This window comes from Archocentrus centrarchus, unplaced genomic scaffold (assembly GCF_007364275.1).
Source record: "Archocentrus centrarchus isolate MPI-CPG fArcCen1 unplaced genomic scaffold, fArcCen1 scaffold_38_ctg1, whole genome shotgun sequence".
NCBI classification, from domain to species: Eukaryota; Metazoa; Chordata; class Actinopteri; order Cichliformes; family Cichlidae; genus Archocentrus; species Archocentrus centrarchus.
Genome location: NW_022060265.1, coordinates 2414731 through 2439539, shown reverse-complemented (window position 1 = coordinate 2439539; position 24809 = coordinate 2414731). Strand labels below are relative to the sequence as shown.

The 24809-nt window shown below is 44.2% G+C and overlaps 1 protein-coding gene across 1 annotated transcript in view; it reads left to right on the top strand.

The window, feature by feature from the left end:
- Window positions 1-21081, top strand: part of traf5 (Tnf receptor-associated factor 5) — a 36914-nt gene extending 15833 nt beyond the window's left edge. The window contains exons 4-11 of the mRNA XM_030724633.1: window positions 9688-9789; window positions 10838-11002; window positions 14420-14497; window positions 15490-15564; window positions 15651-15743; window positions 16022-16162; window positions 17840-18005; window positions 19206-21081. Coding sequence (XP_030580493.1) covers window positions 9688-9789; window positions 10838-11002; window positions 14420-14497; window positions 15490-15564; window positions 15651-15743; window positions 16022-16162; window positions 17840-18005; window positions 19206-19792 — 1407 coding nt within the window. The 3' untranslated portion in view covers window positions 19793-21081. The remainder of the gene's footprint in view (window positions 1-9687; window positions 9790-10837; window positions 11003-14419; window positions 14498-15489; window positions 15565-15650; window positions 15744-16021; window positions 16163-17839; window positions 18006-19205) is intronic.
- Window positions 21082-24809: the final 3728 nt, after the last annotated feature.

Genomic DNA, 24809 nt, shown 5'->3' with positions numbered 1-24809 from the left:
GAAAGTCACTTTGCCAAGAAGTGATTGCAGCTTCTACCTTGTAACAGGAGTGTTGTTTCTCACTCAAAATCATGTAATATCATTCATGAGCGATATGTTTCACATATTTTAGGCCAAAAATTAATCTACAGCAATTTAAATACGAGTCTTTTTTTTGGCAAATTCAATTCAATTTTATTTATACAGTGCCAAATCACAATAGTCGCCTCAAGGCACTTTCTATTTTAAGGGATGACACCCCCCCCCCCCCCCCCCCCCCCCCCCCCGCATACAAAAAAAAAAGTTCATTCTTTTTTCATGACATTTAATTTCTCCTGTTTTTTTTGGTATTGTAATGTAATAGTAAATATTAAAACTATGGAACCCCACAAGGGACATGGGAGAAAAAAAAAGATGTACTTTTGTGAGATCTCACAAAACTTTTTAATTTTAGGCTGTGCGCTTCCACATTAATCTTGATATGGCATATCGGCAAAAGATGGCCGCAAAAGTCGCCTTTAATTTATAATTCAGCAGTTCCTGTGGGCCGTAACCAAAACTGTACAGGCATGAAGGAATGAACCTGACTGACTGTCTCACTGCTTCCCTCGATCACCACAAACACACACAGCGCTGCCCTGCCGCTTTTCCTCTCAGCCACTCAGCTATTCATCTATATCATATATATATTCATAAAATAAAATCTCAAGCTGTGTGTGTGTACATCTCTCTCTTTTTTTCCCTCATTTTTTCTCCCATATCCCTTGCGTGGTTCTGTAAAAACACATCCTGGTGTTGAAAAATTCTGTAGATCTTGGTATCAAATATACTCTTTCCTATCTATTAAAACATTTTATTGTTGCACTAACAAAAATCCATCCATCCATTCTCTTCTGCTTATCCTTTTCAGGATCACGGGAGGGCTGGAGCCTATCCCAGCTGTCATAGAGGCGGAGTACACCCTGTAATTAACAGATATACTTTTATATTAGAATTTATAGGGTGCAATAAACTGATTTGATTTTACTGTGAAGGTGTACTGCACTGCATGTATGCAAAATGTACACCCCGCTACACTGTACACAGTGGCAGTGGAGCGATTTGTCATCTGAATAGCCGTAAACCGGCACAAAACGTGATTTCCGGTATTTGCGCAAAAAATTAGAGGAAACCGGCCGTACTTGGGAAACGTGGAACATCGGGTGCACCCGCAAGGAGGGGGGGGCAGCTGGAGGCGAACAGCAGACTGGTTGATGATCCTGTCAACCTTAAAGGGGCCAAGAAATCTGGGTCCCAGTTTCCGGGTAGCAGCTTTTAAAGGGATGTCCCGCGAAGACAGCCAAACCTTGTGACCCACTTGATATCTGGGCGCTGGGGCACGCCGGTGATCCGCAATGCGGCAGTTTTTTTCAGCTGTACAGAGGAGGGCTGTTCTAGCCTTCTGCCACATCCGACGACAACGGCGGAGGTGGAGTTGGACAGAAGGCACACTAAGCTTGGTTTCCTGTGAGGGAAACAGAGGGAGTTGGTAGCCTAAAGATGCCTCAAATGGAGAAAGTCCTGTGGCAGAGGAGGTGTGGGTGTTGTGTGCATATTCAATCCAGGGAAGATGTGTGCTCCAGGATGTAGGCTCAGAGGCAGTGACGCAACGGAGCGCTGCCTCAAGCTCCTGAATAACGCACTCAGTTTGACCATTTGTCTGAGGGTGATGGCCGGAGGAAAGGCTGGCTGATGCCCCTAGCGCATTACAGAACGCCTTCCACACTTGGGAAGAGAACTGTGGCCCTCGGTCTGACACAATGTCCACTGGTATGCCGTGTAAACGAAAAACATGGTTGACAACTAACTGTGCTGTTTCCAGTGCTGTAGGCAGTTTAGGCAAAGGAATAAAATGGGCAGCTTTAGAAAACCAGTCAATGATAGTGAGAATTACTGTGTTGCCTTCTGAGGGTGGAAGCCCGATGACAAAGTGTAGTGCAATATGAGACCAGGGCCGGCCTGGAACAGGGAGAGGATGAAGGTAACCAGAAACAGGTTGAGTTCTTGACTTACTGCTGGAACAGATAGATAGAAGCCAACACATATTCCCGAGCATCTTTTTCGTGAGAGGGCCACCAAAACAGTCTCATAAGCTGAGAGATGGTATGACTTACACCAGGATGGCAATGTATTACCTTTGAACGGGCAGACTGTGGCACATAGAGTCGACCCAGAGGGGGGTAGAATGGGCTCGGGCACCGAAGGACTGGAGTCTTTGGAAAATTGACGGGAGAGAGCGTCAGGTTTGACATTGCGAGAACCAGGATGGTATGAGAGTGTGAAATTAAACCTCCCCAAAAATAACTGCCACCGGGCCTGTCTTGCATTCAGTCTTTTGCGGTTCAGAGGTAAGTCAGATTTTGGTGATCCGTCCATATTATAAAAGAGTGCACAAGTAAGCCAGCAGTCTGAGAGTGAAGTGCTCTGTTAGGGACATACCGTAATATGAGGTCTTTGTGATAAGATAAGGCCTGATCATTCAAGACCTTGTATGTGAGGAGAAGGATTTTAAATTCTAGATTTAACAGGGAGCCGATGAAGAGAAGCCAATATGGGAGAAACATGCTCTCTCTTTCTAGTCCCTGTCAGTACTCTAGCTGCAGCATTTTGGATCAGCTGAAGGCTTTTCAGGGAGCTTTTAGGACAGCCTGATAATAATGAATTACAATAGTCCAGCCTAGAAGTAATAAATGCATGAATTAGCTTTTCAGCATCACTCTGAGAAAGGATGTTTCTAATGTTAGCAATACTGCGCAAATGCAAAATAGGAGTCCTACTTATTCTGGTCATATCTGGTCAAAAATGACTCCAAGATTCCTCACAGTGTTAATGGAGACCAAAGTAATGACTTTTAAATGTTAAGAACAGGAATAAGCTGCTGGGAATTGTAAAGGTGTGCAGAAAATTTGCTGGCACAACCCTGAACAACCTCACAGACTTACATAAGGTGAGGTCAGTGAAAAAGACCAGACTCATACTGGCATATTCAGACCACCCACTGAAAACAGGAGTTTAGGTTGCTTCCTTCTGGATGCAGATATCATGTGCCTAGATATAGGACAAACAGATAGAGGAAATCTTTTGTCCTGGCAGCAAGTTTTTAAATGATCTGTTGTGATTTTATATATGTTGTCATGGCATAAATGTTTTATGTTTCTTTTGTCCTACTGGCTGTGGAAATGATCGCCCTTTGGGGGCAATAAAGACCTTTGAATTGAATTGAACTGAATCTAGAGTAAATATTGGGTTTGATCTCTGGGGCCGAGTACAAGAATTTCAGTTTTATCTGAATTTAGAAGCAGGAAATTAGAGGTCATCCAGGCCTTAATGTCTTAAAGACATCCCTGCAGTTTAACTAATTGATGTGTGTCATCTGGCTTCATGGATAGGTAAAGCTGAGTATCATCTGCATAACAATGAAAATTGATGCAGTGCTTTCTAATAATACTGCCTAAGGGAAGCATGTATAATATAAATAAAATTGGTCCTAGCACAGAACCCTGTGGAACTCCACAATTAACTTTAGTGTGTGAAGAAGACTCCCCATTTACATGAACAAATTGGAGTCTATTTGGAGTCTATTAGATAAATATGATTCAAACCACTGCAGTGCAGTACCTTTAATACCTATAGTATGCTCTAATCTCTTTTATAAAATGTTATGGTCAACAGTATCAAAGCTGCACTGAGGTCCAACAGGACAAGAACCGAGATGAGTCCGCTGTCAGAGGCTGTAAGAAGATCATTGGTAACCTTCACTAATGCTGTTTCTGTACTGTGATGAATTCTGAAACCTGACTGAAACTCTTCGAATATCAGAAATCACTTTTCGGCACAACACCGGCATATCTCCAGAATTCTCCAAAAGTCGCTGATGTTATTGGAAAAAAGTTGCTAAATTTGTTGCTAGTCAGGGGTCTTAAAAGGCCTTGTGACAAAGTTACTAAGTTGGCAACACTGGTGGCAGCTTCTACCATGTGACAGAAATGTTCTTAATGACTCAAAATGAATTGATATCATTCATAAGAGATGATGTTTGAGATATGCTTGACACATTATAGGTCACAAGTCATTTACAACAATATAAATACCAGCAATAATTTTTTGGGCAAATATTGTCACAGTTGCTGGGGCTAACAAGGCAGGGAGAACCTCAGAGCAGGACACAGGTGAGAGGAGGATTCATACTTTAAATTGTATTGACAAAGCTTTAACTCAAACAGGCTGGTCAGGAAATCCAAAACTCGAAACCCGAAAACACTAAACACACAGCAGGGTCGTCAACTTAGACGTTAAAATAACACGGACCCGGCGCCTGGGTGGCTTACTGGTAAAGCTGGCGACCACATACACATACCGCGTTGCAGTGCAGGTGGCATGGGTTCGCATACCGACCCATCGCCAATTTGCCCGCATGTCTTCCCCTGTATCTTTCCCCCATTTCCTGTCTCTCTCCACTGTCTACAAAAGCCACTGTGGCCAAAAATGCAAAAAAAAAAAAAAAAATGACAAGGACTCGAACAAAGAACTAAACAACACTGAGACTTAAATACACAGAGGGAACGAGGGGTGAGTGGAAACAGCAGGGCAAAACAGGTGAAATGAATGAACTTAATACAGGAATCAAGACTGAAGACAATACACAAGGAGCACGAGACTACAGAAATAAAACAGAAAGTGACCAACATAACACACGCAGACCTAACACAGAAAACTTGCCAAAGGGGATCAGACAATACAGAAAGAAACAACCTGAGAATAGGAGAAACACTAAGAAACACAACCCAAACAGTACAACAAAACAAAGCTAACCAAAAGAAACTCTAAACACTGGGCCACCGCCCCGGGACCATGACACACTTTTTGGCACAAGACCGGCTATTCAGATGACAAATCGTTCCACTGCCACTGTGTACAGTGTGGCGGCGTGTACATTTTGCATACATGCAGTACACATTCACATTCAAATTCATCCATCCATCCATCCATCCATCCATTTTCTTCCGCTTATCCGGGGCCGGGTCGCGGGGGCAGAAGCCTAAGCAGAGAAGCCCAAGCTTCCCTCTCCCCAGCCACCTCCTCCAGCTCATCCGGAGGGACCCCAAGGCGTTCCCAGGCCAGCCGAGATACATAATCTCTCCAGCGTGTCCTGGGTCTACCACGGGGCCTCTTCCCGGTGGGACATGCCCGGAACACCTCACCCAGGAGGCGGCCAGGAGGCATCCTAATCAGATGCCCGAGCCACCTCAACTGGCTCCTTTCGATGTGGAGGAGCAGCGGCTCTACTCTGAGCCCCTCCCGGATGGCCGCACTCCTCACCTTATCTCTAAGGGAGAGGCCAGCCACCCTTCGAAGGAAACTCATTTCTGCCGCTTGTATTCGCGATCTTATTCTTTCGGTCACTACCCAAAGCTCGTGACCATAGGTGAGGGTAGGAACGTAGATCGACCGGTAAATCGAGAGCTTCGCTTTTACGCTAAGCTCCCTCTTCACCACGACGGACCGGTGCAGCGTCCGCATCACTGCAGAAGCAGCCCCGATCCGCCTGTCGATCTCCCGTTCCCTTCGCCCATCACTCGTGAACAAGACCCCGAGATACTTAAACTCCTCCACTTGAGGCAAGAACTCGTTCCTGAGCCGGAGATGGCACTCCACCCTTTTCCGGCTGAGGACCATGGCCTCAGACTTAGAGGTGCTGATTCTCATGCCAGCCGCTTCACACTCGGCTGCGAACCGTTCCACTGCGAGCTGGAGGCCCCCCCCTGATGAAGCCAACAGAACCGCATCATCTGCAAAAAGCAGAGATGAGACTCTGAGGCCACCAAGGAAGAAGCCTTCCGCCACCTGGCTACACCTAGAAATTCTGTCCATAAAAATTATGAACAGAATCGGTGACAAAGGGCAGCCCTGACGGAGTCCAACACCCACAGGAAACAAATCCGACTTATTACCGGCTATACGGACCAAGCTCTCACTGTGGTTGTACAAGGACTGAATGGCCCGCAACAATGGGCCAGACACCCCATACTCCCGCAGAACCTCCCAAAGAACACCCCGAGGAACACGGTCGAATGCCTTCTCCAAGTCCACAAAGCACATGTAGACTGGTTGGGCAAACTCCCACGCACACTCGAATATCCTTGAGAGGATAAAGAGCTGGTCCAGCGTTCCACGACCAGGACGAAAACCGCATTGTTCCTCCTGAATCCGAGGTTCGACTAACGGACGCACCCTCCTTTCCAGCACCCTGGCATAGACCTTACCGGGGAGGCTGAGGAGTGTGATCCCCCGAAAGTTGGAGCACACCCTCCGGTCTCCCTTCTTAAAGATGGGGACCACCACCCCGGTCTGCCAATCCAATGGCACTGCCCCAGATCTCCACGCGATGTTGCAGAGGCGTGTCAACCAAGACAGCCCTACAACATCCAGAGCCTTCAGGAACTCAGGGCGAATCTCGTCCACCCCAGGGGCTCTGCCACCAAGGAGTTGTTTAACTACCTCAGTGACCTCACCCCCAGTGATGGTCAAGTCATCCCCCTCATCCCCAGACTCTGCTTCCACTACAGAAGGCGTGTCAGTGGGATTCAGAAGGTCCTCGAAGTATTCCTTCCACCGTCCGACTATAGCCTCAGTTGAAGTCAGCAGCACCCCCCCCCGCACTATAAACAGTGTGAGTGAAGCACTGCTTTCCCCTCCTGAGTCGCCTGACGGTTTGCCAGAATCGCTTCGATGCCGTCCGAAAGTCTTTTTCCATAGCCTCACCGAACTCCTCCCACACCCGAGTTTTTGCTTTGGCCACTACCCGAGCTGCATTCCGCTTGGCCTGTCGATACCTGTCAGCTGCCTCCGGAGTCCCACAGGCTAACCAAGCCCGATAGGACTCTTTCTTCAGCTTGATGGCTCCCTTCACCTCCGGTGACCACCATCTGGTTCGGGGGTTACCACCACGACAGGCACCAACCACCTTGCAGCCACAGCTCTGAGCAGCAGCCTCAACAATGGAGGTGCGGAACATGGTCCATTCGGACTCAATGTCCTCAGCCTCCCTCGGAATGCTGTCGAAGTTCTGCCGGAGGTGGGAGTTGAAGATCTCCCGGACTGGGGCTTCTGCCAGGCGTTCCCAGCGCACCCTCACAATACGTTTGGGTGTGCCAGGTCTGTCCAGCATCTTCCCCCGCCACCTGATCCAACTCACCACCAGGTGGTGATCAGTTGACAGCTCAGCTCCTCTCTTCACCCGAGTGTCCAGAACATACGGCCGCAGATCTGATGATACGATTACAAAATCGATCATCGCCCTGCGACCTAGGGTGTCCTGGTGCCATGTGCACTTATGGACATCCTTGTGTTCGAACACGGTGTTTGTTATGGACAAACTGTGGTTTGCACAGAAGTCCAATAACAAAACACCATTCGGGTTCAGATCGGGCAGGCCGTTCCTCCCAATCACGCCCCTCCAGGTCTCACTCTCATTGCCCACGTGAGCGTTGAAGTCTCCCAGCAAGACTATGGAGTCACCAGATGGAGCACTCTCCAGCACCCCACCCAGCAACTCCAAAAACGGTGGGTACCCTGAACTGTCATTCGGCGCATAAGCGCAAACAACAGTCAGGACCCGTTCCCCAGCCCGAAGGCGCAGGGAAACTACCCTCTCGTCCACCGGTGAAAACTCCGACGTACAGGCAGCAAGCCGGGGGGATACAAGAATACCCACCCCAGCTCGCCGCCTCTCACCGAGGGCAACTCCAGACTGGAACAGAGTCCAGCCCTTCTCCAGGAGACTGGTTCCAGAGCCCAGGCCATGCGTTGAGGTGAGCCCAACTATGTCTAGCTGGTATCTCTCAACCTCACGCACTAGCTCAGGCTCCTTCCCCACCAGAGAGGTGACATTCCATGTCCCAACAGCCAGTTTCGATAGCCGGGGATCGGTCCGCCAGGGCCTCCGCCCTCGGCCACAGCCCGACACACATTGCACCCGACCCCTACGACACCTCCTGCGGGTGGTGGGCCTGCAGGAGGGCGGGCCCATGTAACCTCTTCGGGCTGCGCCCGGCCAAGCACCACGGGCTAATGCCTGGCCACCAGACGCTCTCCCTCGAGCTCCCTCCCCAGGCCTGGCTCCAGGGTGGGGCCCCGGTAACCCTATCCCGGGCAGGGTAAACTGTTCCCTTGTTTTTTCACTCATAAGGGTCTTCTGAACCGCTCTTTGTCTGGACCCTCACCCATTCAAATTCAAATCAGTTTATTGCACCCTATAAATTCTAATATATAGGTATATCTGTTAATTCCAGGGTGGACCCTGACTCTCCCTCTGTGACAGCTGGGATAGGCCCCAGCCCTGAAAAGGATAAGCAGAAGAGAATGGATGGATGGTTTTTTATTAGTGCGACAATACAATGTTTTAATAGATAGGAAAGAGTATAATTGATACAATGTTTTAATAGATAGGAAAGAGTATAATTGATACCAAGATCTACAGAATTTTTCAGCACCAGGATGTTTTTTTAATACTTCCTATTACATTAAAATACCAAAGAACCAGGTGAAATTAAATATCATGAACAAGATCAACATTTTCTTTGTGCACTTTTGGGGAGGGGGGTCTGAAAAAGAGTACTCTTTGTACACTTTGGAGAATGCTGATAATTGTGAATGACCCCTTATTACTATACTATAGTATATTACTACTAATCCTATGATTGTCCTACGCGAGACCTGAGAAACTAAATTTTGTTCACACCATGTCTCATAGTGTGAATGACAATAAAGCTGAGTCTGAGTCTGTTATCACCCATGTGAGTGTTGAAGTCTCTAAATAGGACAACAGAGTAACCGGATGGTGTTTCCTCAGCACTCCAGCCAATGACACCAAGAAGGCTGGGTACTGTAACCTGTCATTTGGCACATAAGTGGAAACGACAGTCCCTGGCCCAAAGGTGCAAGTAAACAACCCTCTTGTTCACTGGTTAAAAACTCCGATCTACAGGCAGCAAGCCGAGGGGATAAAAGGATCCACCCCAGCCTTTCACCAAGGGCAACTCCTCACTGGAGTCCAGCCCCTCTCTAGGAGACGGGTTCCAGCCGTGCATTGTGGTGAGCCCAACTATATCTAGCTAGTATTGCTCAACCTCCTGCATTAGTTCAGGCTCATTCCCTACCAGAGAGGTGACGTTCCATTCCCTGCCTCAGTAGCTGGGGATCAGGCCGCCAAGGCACTGCACCCGACCCCTACCCCTCTCCTGCAGGTGGTGGGCTTATGGGAGGGTGGGTCCATGTCTCCTTCTCGGGCTATGCCTAGCTGGGCCCCACTGGCTAAGGCCCAGGTAACAGGTGCTCTCCCTCGAACACCCTCCCCAGGTTCCAGGGGTGTGGCACCCTATCCTGGGCAGGATAAACTGTTCCCTTTCCTCTCATAAGGGTTGTCTGAATCACTCTTCATCTGGCCCTTCACCCAGGGCTGTAGATGGATGCATGTTGATGTTGTTTCCACATAGAATAGCGGTTGGATCAGATTGTCTCTTACACAGTAAGAACTATAGACCAGATTATTGCAAAGAAGGAATTAAATGCATTTGTCTTTGTGTAGCATGTATAGTGGCTTTCAGGTGTAGCACTGAGTCGTCCTTGCACATTTGATTTGTGGAAGTGTTAAAAAATATTTCCGTGCAGGTTTTCCAGGATAACTGCTGCAAACGAGAAATTTCCAGTTTAGAAGTGTACTGCACCAATGCCCCAGCATGCACTGCTGTCCTCACATTAAACCATCTGCAGGTAAACTCCATATATAAAAGGTTTAGTGTTACAGCTTGTGGTTAATGGACTTCTGTGTGCATGCTAAATATGCACACAGGTGATGTCTGACCTCATCGCTCCCCACAAAGACTCACCACATTTAGCATAGCAGAGATGAGGTGAGAATCTGTTTTCTTAGTGCCTGATAACAGGACTATTAAGGCTTTGGACATGTCACCTTTTGGTTTTTAAAATGTCCTTTAAAGGATTCATGTTTGGCAGTTTGGCTGACATCACCTTGGTTTTTGGAAAAAAACAAACCACAATACACCTCCACAACAGATTTGAAATTAAACAGTCAAAATGAGGCAGGCTTTCAGCTTTAATTCAAGGTGTTGAACAAAAGTATTGCATTAACCACTAAAGATATTACAGCCACTTTTATGCGCTATCTTCTTTAAATGTAATTGGACAGATTAACAAAATCATAAATCAAATGTATATTTTAGTACATTGTCAAGAATCCTTTGCAGCAGTGATTGCTGCATGGCATTTCCGTCTTTGTGATTTTTTTTGCCAGATCTTTACTGTAGCTGTGTTTAGTTAATGTTTGATTGTGGGCCTTTCTGATTATAGTGCTGTTTTCAGAAAGCAAATTGCATACTTGATTTAGTTTAGGTGCAGGTGATTGGATTAGCCATTGCTTCTTTATCTTTTAAACTTCAGTGGGTTACTTTTGCAGTATATTTTAACTTACTGCCCATCTGTACTGTCAACTGTGTTGTATCTGAGCAAATGTTGTACACACTTCAGAATACACATGACTGCTTCTATCACATTATCAGTATGTGCTAATGACCAGCGCCAGATGGTAGCTTGTTAATAGAATAAGAAATATATTGCAGCGATGTTTTCTTTGCTCACTAATGCATCATGTTTTTGAAGATTAGATCAAAATTTGGGTGAACCTGAATTATCAGGTTTCAAGGTGTAAATGAAAAGACCTAGAGAACAGACCTGATTACCCAGAGGCAGAACACATGCTATGTATCATGTGCAACTGAGACTTTCTTTTCATCCTTTGCAGGAGCACTTGAAGTCGTGTCAGTATGAGCAGCTGCAGTGCACCAATGCAAGCTGCATCTCAATATTACAGAGAAGGTACTTGCAGGAACACCTGACCAACACCTGTCCTTACCGCAGAGAACCTTGCCCACACTGCAGAAAGCTACTCCAGCTCAGCCTCATGCAGGTAAAGTCCACTGAAATGGCCCAGAGGAGGAGGATTATCTGCAACCTTTCTTTTAGATTCAAGATCCAAGAGATTTAAGGTTCAAGAGACTTTATTTGCCATTTGTACTCTCTCTCTCTCTCTAATGATTAATACAGAGTGAAATATAAACAGAATAAATATGGTGAATGAAAAGAAACGCTCAAGCCTCTTTCTCACCAGCAGGGTTCCGGAGCCAGTGCCTTTATTTGAACCGTTAGGCGGGTTTTCCACCACTCGGTGCTCGGCCGAAAAACGGGTTCAACTCCGGCCCCGCAAACTAGCTGGTCTCGAACCTAGAACGCATGACGAAAGCAGAAGAAGGTGTGACTCTGCTGTCTCAACATCAAGTTTTCTACCATATTACATGTGTATTACACGAGAAAAGCAAATCGATTTTCAGGGCTGTGAATTAGGTTGGGCTCTAAGGCTGAACTTGCTGCTTTGTATCAGTTCATATCACAGATAAAAGGACACAAAGTGCGTACTTGTCGTCTTGCTCTAATCGCTGTCTGTGTTTCCCTCTGTGCTGCACACAGATGCTGCAGTAGTTTGGTTTGGACCCTAAAACGTATTTGCAGCACAGAAAGGGGAGCGTGTTCTCCCACGTTTGTGCGCTTCGGTTTCCGTTTCGTCCCCACCAGGGTTATAATAGTTTTGGATTTTACATTATAGTTTAGTTTTAGTTAGTTTTTACTTTTTTTCCTCTAATTCAGTTAGTTTTAATTAGTTTTCAGAGTGGTTTTTCTCGTTTTTATTAGTTTTTATTTCTGGTTTCATGCTTAGTTTCAGTTAGTTTCAGTATTAGTTTTAGTATTTTCATACCTAATCAGGTGCAAGATTCAAGGCACAAAAGTGACTATTGTGTAATGAAAACTTGACAAAAGATACCGTTTAAAGAAATATATTCAACAACCAACTGTTCACAAGATGTGCTAAATGTGTGTAATATTAAGGACACACAAGAACATCAACAGGGAGAAACAAAGAAAAACATGAACTCCCAAACTCAATAAATTCTACAATAAACTCCACAATAAAGTTCAGCATCAGTGCAGCAGATTAACAACACCTACATGTGGAGTTTGACAAAAACAAACTCTTTGAAGGAGTCAAAGCTCAAATCCAGCTGCATCCTGATGTTCTCACCACCTGAAGCTGCTTCTGTTTTGGAGCTAGCTTGGTTAGATGCTCGTTAATTAAACTTGCAGGGTCTTTGTACATAATCTACGGAAGTTGCCGACCTCATGTCCACATTTATGCTTGTGTAGCTGGATTGTGTGTGTTAATTACCTTGTGGTCGTGTGCAGGTGTTTTATATGCAGCGCAGGCTGGGACTTCTTTTTTGGTCCTCGCTCGCTGTGCTCAGTTTTTTGGCTGCAAACATATTTGTCCCTGTTTTTTTTTTTTTTCACTTCATTCCTTCACGTCCATCCTGATAGTTTCAGCAGTCTCCTACCAGGAATTTGCTGACAGTTGTGAGTCCTTACATTGATGCTTTGATTATTATTCCTGATTGTTATTCTCTCACTGATAAAGTAGCCGGAAACGCACAAGGACACAACAGTTTAGTCACAACGTTCTGGGCTGCGTGGACCCAACAAGTTTCTCCAGAGGCGCAGGCCAGGTTACCTGGTAGGATCAGAGCGGTTTCTGTAGCCGTTGTGCTTCTCAGCTGGACTTTGATGTTGCTGGTTTTTCCTGACTGAGAAATGTTCCACACATTTTTCATCATCCACAACAAGACTTTCGATTCTATCTGTGCTCTTGTACTCAAAGAGCCTCCATACGAGACTCTGCCGCTTTCTCGGCAGACCGCAGCCATTACTTTGCGGACCAGCGCGGTGAGCGAGCGCACATGCGCACACACTCACACAGTTGTCCTGTGGCGCTCCCAGCTTAAACAAGGAGCGAGGAAAAAATGATTTCATATCAATCCACAAGGCTTAAAAAAAACAAAAAACAAGTAAATGAAAGTCAGTTTATCGATAATTTCAGTTAGTTTTAGTTAGTTTTGTAAACTCACAATTCAGCTTTAGTTAGTTATCGTTTTTTCCTTTTAATTATAGTTTTTAGTTATTTTAGTTAACAACAATGTTTTTTCAATTTCAGTTTTCATTATTTCGTTCGTTTTCGTTAACTATAATGACCCTGGTCCCCACCCTTGATGAGGACCAGGATGGTCGTGTCATCAGTGTATTTGATGATGACTGTGTTGTTCATGTTGCATACACAGTCATGGGTGTATAGGGTGAAGGGTTTGGAGCTGAGGCAGCAGCCCTGTGGTGATCCTGTGCTGATTGTGAGCTCAGTCAGGACCCTCAGTTCGGACAGTTTTCCAGTCATCTTTCCTGGTCAAGGTGTAGTCAAGGAAGAGTATCCTGACGTACGTTCTGCTGTGGTCCAGGTGTTGGAGGGTGAGGTGGAGGCCCATGGCTATGGCTACTGCATCATCCACTGATCTGTTTGGACAATAGGCAAATTGAAGAGGGTCAATAGTCCAATTTATTCCTTGATTTATTTTTGACATAAATATTATTGTTATGATTTTATTTGCAGTTTAAGTTTTTGGATTTTTCTTCGTGTTGCTCCCTGTTGATGTCTCATGATCTTCATGTGTCTTTAATATTACACACAGATGCTACGTTTCCACTGCCGAGGTGCCGGTGCTCGTGCCAGTGCTGTGTCGGTTTCAATGAGCCGGCAAAACGCTTAAAAACGGGCCCGCGTTTCTGTGAACTGATCCCTTACATCTGAGTGTGGGCGGGTCCTCATCTGTACACAGAAGCCGAAGGGCACAAACGTGGGAGAACACGCTCCCCTTTCTGTGCTGCAAATACGTTTTAGGGTCCAAACCAAACTACTGCAGCATCTGTGTGCAGCACAGAGGGAAACACAGACAGCGATTAGAGCAAGACGACAAGTACGCACTTTGTGTCCTTTTATCTGTGATATGAACTGATTACAAAGCAGCAAGTTCAGCCTTGGGGCATCACTTTTCTCATGTAATGCACACAACACAATGAAACAGCAGTAGAAAACGTTATGTTGAAATGACAGAGTCACGCCCTTCTGCCGCTTTCTCCACACGTTCTTGGTTCCAGATCAGCTAGCTTGCGGGCCCAAGTTGATCCCGTTTTTCGGCCAAGCACCGAGTGCGTTCGCGGTGGAAAAACTGCTGAACGGTTCAAATACTGGAACTGACACCGGAACCCCATTGGTGGAAAAGCGGCCTAAGTGAATATAATGTGCACATAATTTACAAGTGATTCAGGAGAGAGTGTACTTTGAATAAAGCATGTGAAGGTTACACTATAAGTTATCTAGATTAATCAAGCTGCACAGATTAAACTATACAAAAATTTGGTGATGCATTTCTGATGATTCTGTCCTCCATAGGATCATGTGCAGAGCTTGTGTCCAGATGTGAAGGTAGACTGTCTTGAAGGCTGTTCCCAGAAGGTGCCCAGACACAAGGTGACCTCATCCTCTGAATCTGTCATGTACTGCTGTGGCAGGCAGGCCGATGACCTCAATGCAGGACACTCGAAGCAAAAGGCTTCATTTGAATTCAGCTTTATTTGTGAACGTGGGGCAAAGGAAGGGCAGGACAGGAGCCAGCAGCACAAAACATAACTCACTACCTAGACTTGACTAACTAACATGAACATAAAAAGACTGGAACTCAGGACGAGGCACACAGCAGGGAAGTAAAGACGACCGAGACAATGACGAGAACAATGACGAGAACACCGAGGAGGACACAACACCAAGCAGGGGAAACTCAGGACTCAAACCACACAAGCTAATGAGAGGATCGGGAAGAGGTGGAGACACGGCTGGAAATAATCAAACAGGACGAGACCAGGATGCAAACTAAATACAAGACAGACAAGACCAAGACTACCAAAATAAAACAGGAAACACGCAGACATAGGACTGAGATGCAGACTAGTCACAACATTGGGAATAAAACTTAATACAAAACACATGAGGCAGGGACATTACAAATGGACAAAACAGACACTAGGACAGAGATGCAGGGGGGACAGGAGCAAAGGGAACTAGGAAATCAAAACGTAAACAATAACTAATAACAAGACCAGAAACTAAGATGAATAATCAAAACCAAAACAAACTAGGAACATAACAGAGGAAAACATAACCTACAAGAATAAAACACAAAATGCTGGGCACACGGCCCAGGACCATGACAGAATCACATCATAATTCTGCAGGCACAGTCATCAGCTAACTATCGCTGTTTCAGACTACCAACCAGCTCTGGTATATGAATGTATATGAATGACTATTGTACCATTCACCATTAGTCCTGTAACCCAGTATCCTGGATTGACATGGTTATCAGACATTTAACATTTTGCCTGCCTAAAGGGTGAGAGTGAAGAAAGGGCTCAACCTTTACCAAGAAGCTATAAACAGTAACCTGATCTTTTCTTGCTTTCCAGCTGATCGATCACAGAGAGTTGTGTCCTGAAGTTCACACTCACTGCTCCTATAAGAGATTTGGCTGCTCTGTACAGGTGGGTTCAACTGATGAAGCAATGAAACTAATGGCATGGACACTTAGGATCAACATTTTCTGTGTGTTTTGCTCTGTGGCTCACAGGATAAAAGAGGGAATGTCAAGCTTCATGAAGACATTGCTGTTAGTCATCACATGCTGCTGGTCCTGAGGAGCAACATCCACCTGGAACAACAGGTATGTCCACTTTACATTACTGATATTACTGCTGTGTAGCAGCAGCCCTCTGCAGAAGGGCTGCTCAAAGTCTTGTGTTTCTGTGTTTCTCCATTCTTCCGTGGCATTTGAGCCTTGATCCTTTATTTAATGCAGCTTATTTAAGTAAGAGTTTTAATGACATGTTAATAAAACAAACAAAATGTCTTCTATGTTTTTATATAAAAGACTCAATTCTTTGAAGATAAAGTGTGACAGTAACCTTTATGCTTATTTTTGACTGTTGTCTCCCGTGTCAGGTGGAGGTTCTGCAGGAGGAGGCACTGCTAAGGCAGCAGGAGGCCCAGACAAACAGTTTGCTGGTTGCTGGTCTGCAGAAGCAAATCAGGCCACTTCTGCAGCAGAGCAGCAATCATGAGCACATGGTCTCCATGGCTCAGGTTAATACAGAGTTAAAATCTGACTAGTCAACTTTCCTTATCCTGTCTTCACCTCCATCTTATCTGTAGCATCATGTAACCATTAAAAAAGGATGATGTTGATGGATTTTCTGTTTTACTTTTATATATATATACTTTTATATATATATAGTAATGACTGTATTTTGGAATTAGCTAAGGTTTTCCTGTTTTATGGCATCGACTCACTTTCAACTAGTTTAGATCACCTTGGTAACTACAGGTGTGCTGTAAACAGCAATGCTGCAGGAGCTTTACAAGAGTTCGCAATACAACAAAAACAAATGTTGAAATGAAACCAATATTTCACCAGCTGACTCTTTTAACTGTCTAAACTTTCCATGTGACTTTAAAATTCAGGACATGTACTGTATAATGATAATAGCTGCAATCAACAGAATTTCTGACAGCTTTTTCATGATTTTATCATCAGTGCTACTCAGAAAAAAACACTGCAGTCTTCCAGTTATCTTTACAGATTCCAAAGTAATCACTGGAAATGAAAACTGAGCACTCCATGGACTGTAATATGCACACTGTTGAATATTTTCCACAAACATAACCATAGACTATATGAAAAAAGATGGACATATCAACTGTGACAGCATTCCTTGGTTAGTGAAGTCTGGTGTGAGGTGAGAGACCAATGAAGTAACCATGGGAATCGCCACCTGCTGGCCATTAAAAATAATTCAGGTTCTTCACTGACTTCACTTTTTTTGGCCCACAAACTGCAGCCATCTTTTATATACAGTCTGTGGTTATAAACAGCATTTAGACCTGGTTCAGGCATTTATTGCTTTCTCCCCCTCTTTGCTTTGGCTGGCATTATGTGTTTCACATATTCATGACAGTTTATTCTTCATCAGACAGTGCTGCTTATTTGTTCTACATATGTGGTCATATTGCTCATATTTCCCACAGGGAACTACTGGCATTACCACTTTGCCTCCATCCCCTTGATGTCTTCAGCTTCTTTCCTTTCCTTTTCGACATCCTCCTCTTTCTACTTCTCGTTCTTTCAATTATTTTCCTCCTTATTGTACACCTTTTACTCCTCCTCTTCTTCTTCTCCCTCATCTTCCCCTCTGCCTATATCCTTCCTTTTACTTCTCTTTCTGGTTCCTTTTAATGTTTTCTTCTTTTCATCTTTTTTTCCCCTTTGTGGACTCCTCTTGTTTCTTCATTTTGTAGACATTCCTTTTCATCTTCTTCTTATTTTATATTGGGGTGGCTGTTGCTATTGGCTGTGGCTGTGCTCAGGAGGTAGAGCAGGTCACCTACTGATTGGAAGGTCGGCGGTTCGATTCCTGGCTACTCCAGGCTGCATGCCAATGTATCCTTGGGCAAGATACTTAACCCCAAGTTGCTCTCCAACGCAAGCGTTGAAGAGTGAATGTTAGATAATAAAAGCACTTAGCTTAGTTAATCATGGAAGTGCTTGTTTGAATGGGGTAAATGTAAACATGTTGTATGAGTGCTCAAACAGAGTAGAAAAGCGCTATATAAGAACTAGTCCATTTACCATTTATTTTGCCTCCTCCTGCTTTCTCAAACTTGTCCTTCCTCATCTTTCTTGATCTCCCCTTTTCTTCTCCTTTTCTTTCTTCTTTCTCATTGTCTTCCATGTCTTCTTCATTTGTATGTCTGTGTGATCAGAGGACTCTCAGCAGGGAAGAGGATACCCTGTCTTCGCTCCAGCTGGACCTCCAGCAGGTGTCTAGGGGGCTTCATCCTGGTCTGGAGGAGCTGGCACAGCTCAGGAAGTCTCTGGATGATGTGATGCAGGAAGTGTCTGCAGTTGAGGCCCTCAGAGAGCACCTTGGTAACTTAACCTAAAATATTTATGCTTTGAACAGGTGTTCTGTCTGTACTCAAAACATTTCAGTTATCAACTTTTTTGCTGTATATTATGCCATGAACCAAAATTTCATCTGTCTCTGTCTGAAACTGATAAGGAAACCATATGTGGTTTGCCAAGTGAAAAACTCCACAAATGAACTGTTTCTCCAATCTGACCCTGCAGGTTCTGGTGTCTTTGGTTAAATCTTGAAGTCAGAAACCAACAAATTAGACCACAATAACTGAAAATAATTCCTTTATTTTCCGGACTTTATAAATTGTGACTTGGATATGGCCTATGTAACACCGCTTTTTTTGGTTTAGCTGTAGTCTCTGCAGCTAGACAATGTCAAGTAGTCTGATTTGATTCTTCAATAAGAGCTTAGAAAATCATTTGTCTCAACAAGGTTAAAAGAAAGTTTCAGTGCTCCACTTTTCTTTACTTCACTTTGCTTTCTTTAAACATAAAAAAATGTAGCCAGTAGCCTTATTGTGTAATTTTTTTAAACTTTAAATTCCAATAATGACCAGTTTCTGTATTGATGCGGCATAAAATTAGATTGAAAATTGATGTGACCTGATATAAATAATCTATGCTTTCATAAGGATCAGTAAAAACTGAAACTAACCCTCATGATGGAAATGTGTAGGTCAAGGCTGAAGTACTTGCTGGGCAGACACCACAAAAGGTTTACAAAATTTCTGTCCACATAAATAAATTCAGTCCAGCTCTGTTAGAAATATGTACCTCTGAAGATTTATTTAAATTCTAGCATGCTGTTTCTCTGATTTTGAAATAAAACACCATCTTATGACCCTTTAAGACTTTAATGATGTTTATAGTGAGCTAATTTGCTATAAATCTCTTTCTGTATGAAGTCATTAGTATATAAAAGACTTGAGATAAGGTCCTAAAGCTGCAACCAACTGACAGTTATTTAAACGATTGATTGTAGAGTTGTGTAAAATGTCAGAAAAAAAGGCCTAAAAAATATAAATTAGAATAGGCTCAATCAAAGGCCAACAACAAATTTTGGTCTGAGGAGGATCATCCAGCCTTGGTGGTCATTACTCTCTTTTGAACTAAACGAGCAGTAAAATACTTGAGCGGTGAAAGGGTGCAGGTAGACGTAAAGAAAAGTTCAGCATTTCTCTAAATTATGTCATTATTTTCTTCAACCAGGAACTTTGGAGGAGAACTTGAAGCATCAGTCAGGCCTCCTAGATCTCCACGCTGCTCAGCTCAGTGTTAATAAGCAACACCTGCAGGAGCTTGAGGCGACATCCTATGATGGGAAGCTGATCTGGAAGATTGAGGACTTCAAGAAGAGGAGAGAGGCCGAGGCCAAAGGTCATTTACAGTGCCTGACCAGCGTGCCATTCTACACTGGACGCTGTGGGTACAAGATGGCCATTAAAGTCTATATGAATGGGGATGGGGAGGGAAGGGGTACACACCTGTCACTTTATGTGGTCCTAATGCCCGGAGACTTTGATGCTCTTCTGCCATGGCCATTCAAACAGACTGTGTCACTCTCTGTTCTGGACCAAAGTGGTGCCTCTTACCACCGCAGTCTTAGCTTCAGACCTGACCCTACTGCCAAATGCTTTGAACAACCCATTCCTGAATCCCTGAGCAACGTTGCTGTTGGGTTTCCTTGCTTCATTCCCCACGACATGCTAGAAATGCCCCCAAATGCTGTATACGTCAAAGACGACACACTGTTTGTGAAGGCCAAGGTGGATATGGCCGGTTTAGAGCAGTTGTAAGATTTCATTAATATCTAGTGATCAGCTAAATGCTGGACAATGTTGTGCTCTGTTTATTTTACAGCTATCTGATTTTTAAATTTTATATATAAGAAATTACATGAGGCCTTTTTATCAGTGGATTTGCTGGAGGATGAGGCGAAAAAACAGTCGAGGTATTTTGATCAAACAGATGTAAAGAGCTGGTTGTCTAATGCTGGACATTAATATGAACTATTTAATGACAATCCTGCTGCTGAAAATCATCATTTCTGATACTATCCAGTCAAAGGACAGTGTTTCTAACATTCTGAAGCCAGTTCTCAATTTTCCAAAACATCAGTCAAAACAAGCCAAACAGGCAACGCTAATGGAGAGCATGGCTGCCTTAAAAAAGAAATACCTTTCAATTCAATTCAATCAAATTTTATTTATATAGTGCCAAATTACAACAAACAGTCCTTGGAGGCAAAAGAGGAAAAAGTAAGACTGGAAAATGAGCACAATAGTCCTGTTTTTGATGATAACCTTCAGCAGTTCAAATCTCTTCTGGAAGTCTTTGAAAACTGTCTCGAGGATAAAACCAACAACCTAAGTGACTGATTGTAGCAGCGTAGAGACCTGGTTAGGAGTAGTCAGCATCTTCCCTCCTGGACAAGGATACCAGAGAGCAAAATCACTTCTCACTGAACACTTTGGCAGTGAATATAGAATTTCTTCTGTTTATATGGACAAAATCTACAACTGGCACTCAATTAAACCTGAGGGTGTAAATGCACTGCAATCATTTTCTTTCTTCCTTTGGGTTTGTTCGAATTTAGTACAACACATTAAGTGCATGAAGGAGTTGGATATGCCAGCAAACCTCAGGACTATTGTAATGAAAATTTCTGTTTTTAAGATTAGGCTTGAAACTTTCCTTTATGATCAAGCTTATAGTTAGGGCTGATCAGGTGACCCTGAACCATCTCTTAGTTATGCTGAAACAGGCCTAGGCTGCTGCGGGTTCCCATGATGCACTGAGTGTTTCCCATCTTTTTTATACTCTTTTTTTATACTCCACTGTGCATTTAGTCAGTTATTATTAATCTCTGGCTCTCTTCCACAGCATGTCTTTTGTCCTGTCTCTCTCCTCTCAGCCCCAACCAGTCACAGCAGATGACTCCCCCTCCCTGAGCCTGGTTCTTCACACTGTCGCCAAGTGCTTGCTCATAGGGGGTCATTTTGACTGTTGGGTTCTCTCTCAATATAAACCGCCTTGAGGCAGCTGTTTGTTGTGATTTTGTGTTATATAAATTGAATTGAATTGAAAATGCCTAAGATATGGGATGAATGGAGATGCATGCATTGGAATTTGTATAACTGTGCGTATGACAAATAAACTTTATCTTATCTCATCTCATCTCATCTCATCTTATCTAACTTGAAGCAGAGTGGTGTCTGTGGACTTGGTGAACTTTATTGAAAAACAAGTCCAAATAGTTCCAGATGCACTGTATGGCAACATCCAGGATACATGTCTGTGTAGATTCTCAGTCATCCAGGTCATAGTAGTCTCTGGAGCTTGAAAAAGGCGACTGGACTTCTTTTTGTTTCTTGAAGACGTTTCACCTCTCATCCGAAAGGCTTCTTCAGTTCTCAACCAAATGGTGGAGAGACCCAGGTATTTAAACCCCTGTGGGCGTAGTCCCCTGGAGGTGGTTATGACCCTCTATTGATCATGTGCGTGAACACATGTGCCCAGGTGTGAAGGGGGCGTGGGTCATATTTAATCAGTGGTTTCAGTTGAAACCAATTTAGGACTCCGCTCCATTGTTTCCTGTGGCCTATTGAGGTCACTGGAACAAAGGTGTGAATGGGGGTTGAGACGTCTGGGAAGGGAGCTCAGGACAGCACTGTAAGCGGGGGAAAGTTGGTGACGTAATCCACCTCCTCTGTTCAATGATGGTTGTTCACAGTGGACATAGATGGCTTCTTTCACTCCTCTTTCAAACAAAAAGAAGTCCAGTCGCCTTTTTCAAGCTCCAGAGACATCCAGGATACATCTTCAACTGGACAAGCGAAAGTATCTGCTCACTCAAAGCAGAAGTGAAAAGGAGGTGTCTTTGCAATCAGCATCACAAGAATAAAGAATGGAATTAAAAATATTAACAGGAGAAAAGTTGCTGCTCTCCAAATAACCAGATTGAATGTTTTGCCACTACAAATGCACACAATTCCAGTCAAGGACACAACAGGACAAAATACATAAAAAAAACTGTCCTGTGCGGCAGCTTAAGCAAACAAAATTATTGTCTGCATGCTCTGTTGTGTTTTCCTTTATTTTCTTTATTTGGTTTTAAATGTATGGCCTAACTACACCGCAACCGACAGACAAAACTGCCGGGGGTGGGGTCACCAACTGCTGCATCTGTAATAAAATACAAAAATGCACACAAACAAAAAGAGGACAAAACACAAACAACAAAAAAAAAAAAAAATAGCACCTGAAAGAGAAGCGTAGAACAGAAAAGAAGCATATATAGTTGTTCTATTGCGTGCGTGTGTGTGTGTGGTGTGTGTGTCATGAAATGTACTTGGTAAGGAGGGTGAGAAGCCACAACAACGACCCCCAGAGTCAGAGACAGCCAAAGATAGACCCAGGAAACCCAGGCCACCGGCAGCCCCCCACAAAGAACCAAGACCACACATCTCAATGACAAATGCAACCCAAGAGAAGGAGGAGGGCGGCCCCAGCAGGGGCCCCCACGGCCAAAGGCGAGGACCCCAGAGAACCAACGACAACAGGTAGCCGCCCCACCAGAGGCCAGCCACCCCCGCATGAGACAGAGGAGGGCCACAGGACCCCTGGCACCCAAAAGCCGCCCGACCCCAAGCAGAGCCCCCCCATCTGCAGAAGCAGCCCACCTCCGCCTGAACCACAACCCCCAAGAGATAAGACAAATAGCCAGCCCAAAACACCCAGCCCTGCACCCCGGAACCACTGAGGCCACTTTTCCACTGATGGGGTTCCGGTGCCAGTATTTGAACCGTTCAGCGGTTTTTCCACCGGGAACGCACTCGGTGGTCGGCAGAAAAACGGGTTCAACTTGGGCCCTGCAAGCTAGCTGGTCTGGAACCAAGAACGCGTGATGAAAGCGGCAGAAGGGTGTGGCTCTGCCATCTCAACATAAAGTTTTCTATCGCTGTTTCACTGCATGGTGTGACAGGAACTCTTTCTTATAGCTTATGCAATAATTCTCTACAATGCAACATATTCAATTCAATTCAATTCAATTCAATTCAATTCAATTCAATTTTATTTATATAGCGCCAAATCACAACAAACTGTCGCCTCAAGGCGCTTTGTATTGTGGGTAAAGACCCTACAATAATACAGAGAAAACCCAACAGTCAAAACGACCCCCTATGAGCAGCACTTGGTGACAGTGGAAAGGAAAAACTCCCTTTTAACAGGAAGAAACCTCCAGCAGAACCAGGCTCAGGGAGGGGGGGTCATCTGCTGAGGGGGGCTGAGGGGAGAGAAAAGACATGCTGTGGAAGAGAGCCAGAGATTAATATCAATTAATGATTAAATGCAGAGTGGAGTATAAACAAAGTAAATAAGGTGAATGAGAAACAGTGCATTATGTGAACCCCCCAGCAGACTAGGCCTATAGCAGCATAACTGAGGGATGGTTCAGGGTCACCTGATCCAGCCCTAACTATAAGCTTTATCATAAAGGAAAGTTTTAAGCCTAATCTTAAAAATAGAGAGGGTGTCTGTCTCCTGAATCCAAGCTGGGAGCTGGTTCCACAGAAGAGGGGCCTGAAAGCTGAAGGCTCTGCCTCCCATTCTACTCTTAAGTATCCTAGGAACCACAAGTAAGCCAGCAGTCTGAGAGAGAAGTGCTCTGTTGGGGTGATATGGTACTATGAGCTTTGAGATAAGATGGGGCCTGATTATTCAAGACCTTGTAGGTGAGGAGAAGGATTTTAAATTCTATTCTAGATTTAACAGGGAGCCAATGAAGAGAAGCCAATATGGGAGAAATCTGCTCTCTCTTTCTAGTCCCTGTCAGTACTCTAGCTGCAGCATTTTGGATCAGCTGAAGGCTTTTCAGGGAGCTTTTAGGACAGCCTGATAATAATGAATTACAATAATCCAGCCTAGAAGTAATAAATGCATGAATGAGCTTTTCAGCATCACTCTGAGAAAGGATGTTTCTAATTTTAGAAATATTGAGCAAATGCAAAAAAGCGGTCCTACATATTTGTTTAATATGTGCATTGAAGGACATATCCTGGTCAAAAATGACTCCAAGATTTCTCACAGTGTTACTGGAGGCCAAAGTAATGCCATCCAGAGTAAGTATCTGGTTAGACACCATGTTTCTAAGATTTGTGGGGCCGAGAACAAGAATTTCAGTTTTATCTGAATTTAGAAGCAGGAAATTAGAGGTCATCCAGGCCTTAATGTCTTTAAGACATTCCTGCAGCTTAACTCATTGATGTGTGTCATCTGGCTTCATTGATAGGTAAAGCTGAGTATCATCTGCATAACAATGAAAATTGATGCAATGCTTTCTAATAATACTGCCTAAGGGAAGCATGTATAATGTAAATAGAATTGGTCCTAGCACAGAACCCTGTGGAACTCCATAATTAACCTTAGTGTGTGAAGAAGACTCCCCATTTACATGAACAAATTGGAGTCTATTAGATAAATATGATTCAAACCACTGCAGTGCAGTACCTTTAATACCTATAGTATGCTCTAATCTCTGTAATAAAATGTTATGGTCAACAGTATCAAAAGCTGCACTGAGGTCCAACAGGACAAGAACAGAGATGAGTCCACTGTCAGAGGCTCTAAGAAGATCATTTGTAACCTTCACTAATGCTGTTTCTGTACTGTGATGAATTCTGAAACCTGACTGAAACTCTTCAAATAAACCGTTCCTCTGCAGATGATCAGTTAGCTGTTTTACAACTACTCTTTCAAGAGGCTTTGAGAGAAAAGGAAGGTTGGAGATTGGCCTATAATTAGCTAAGACAG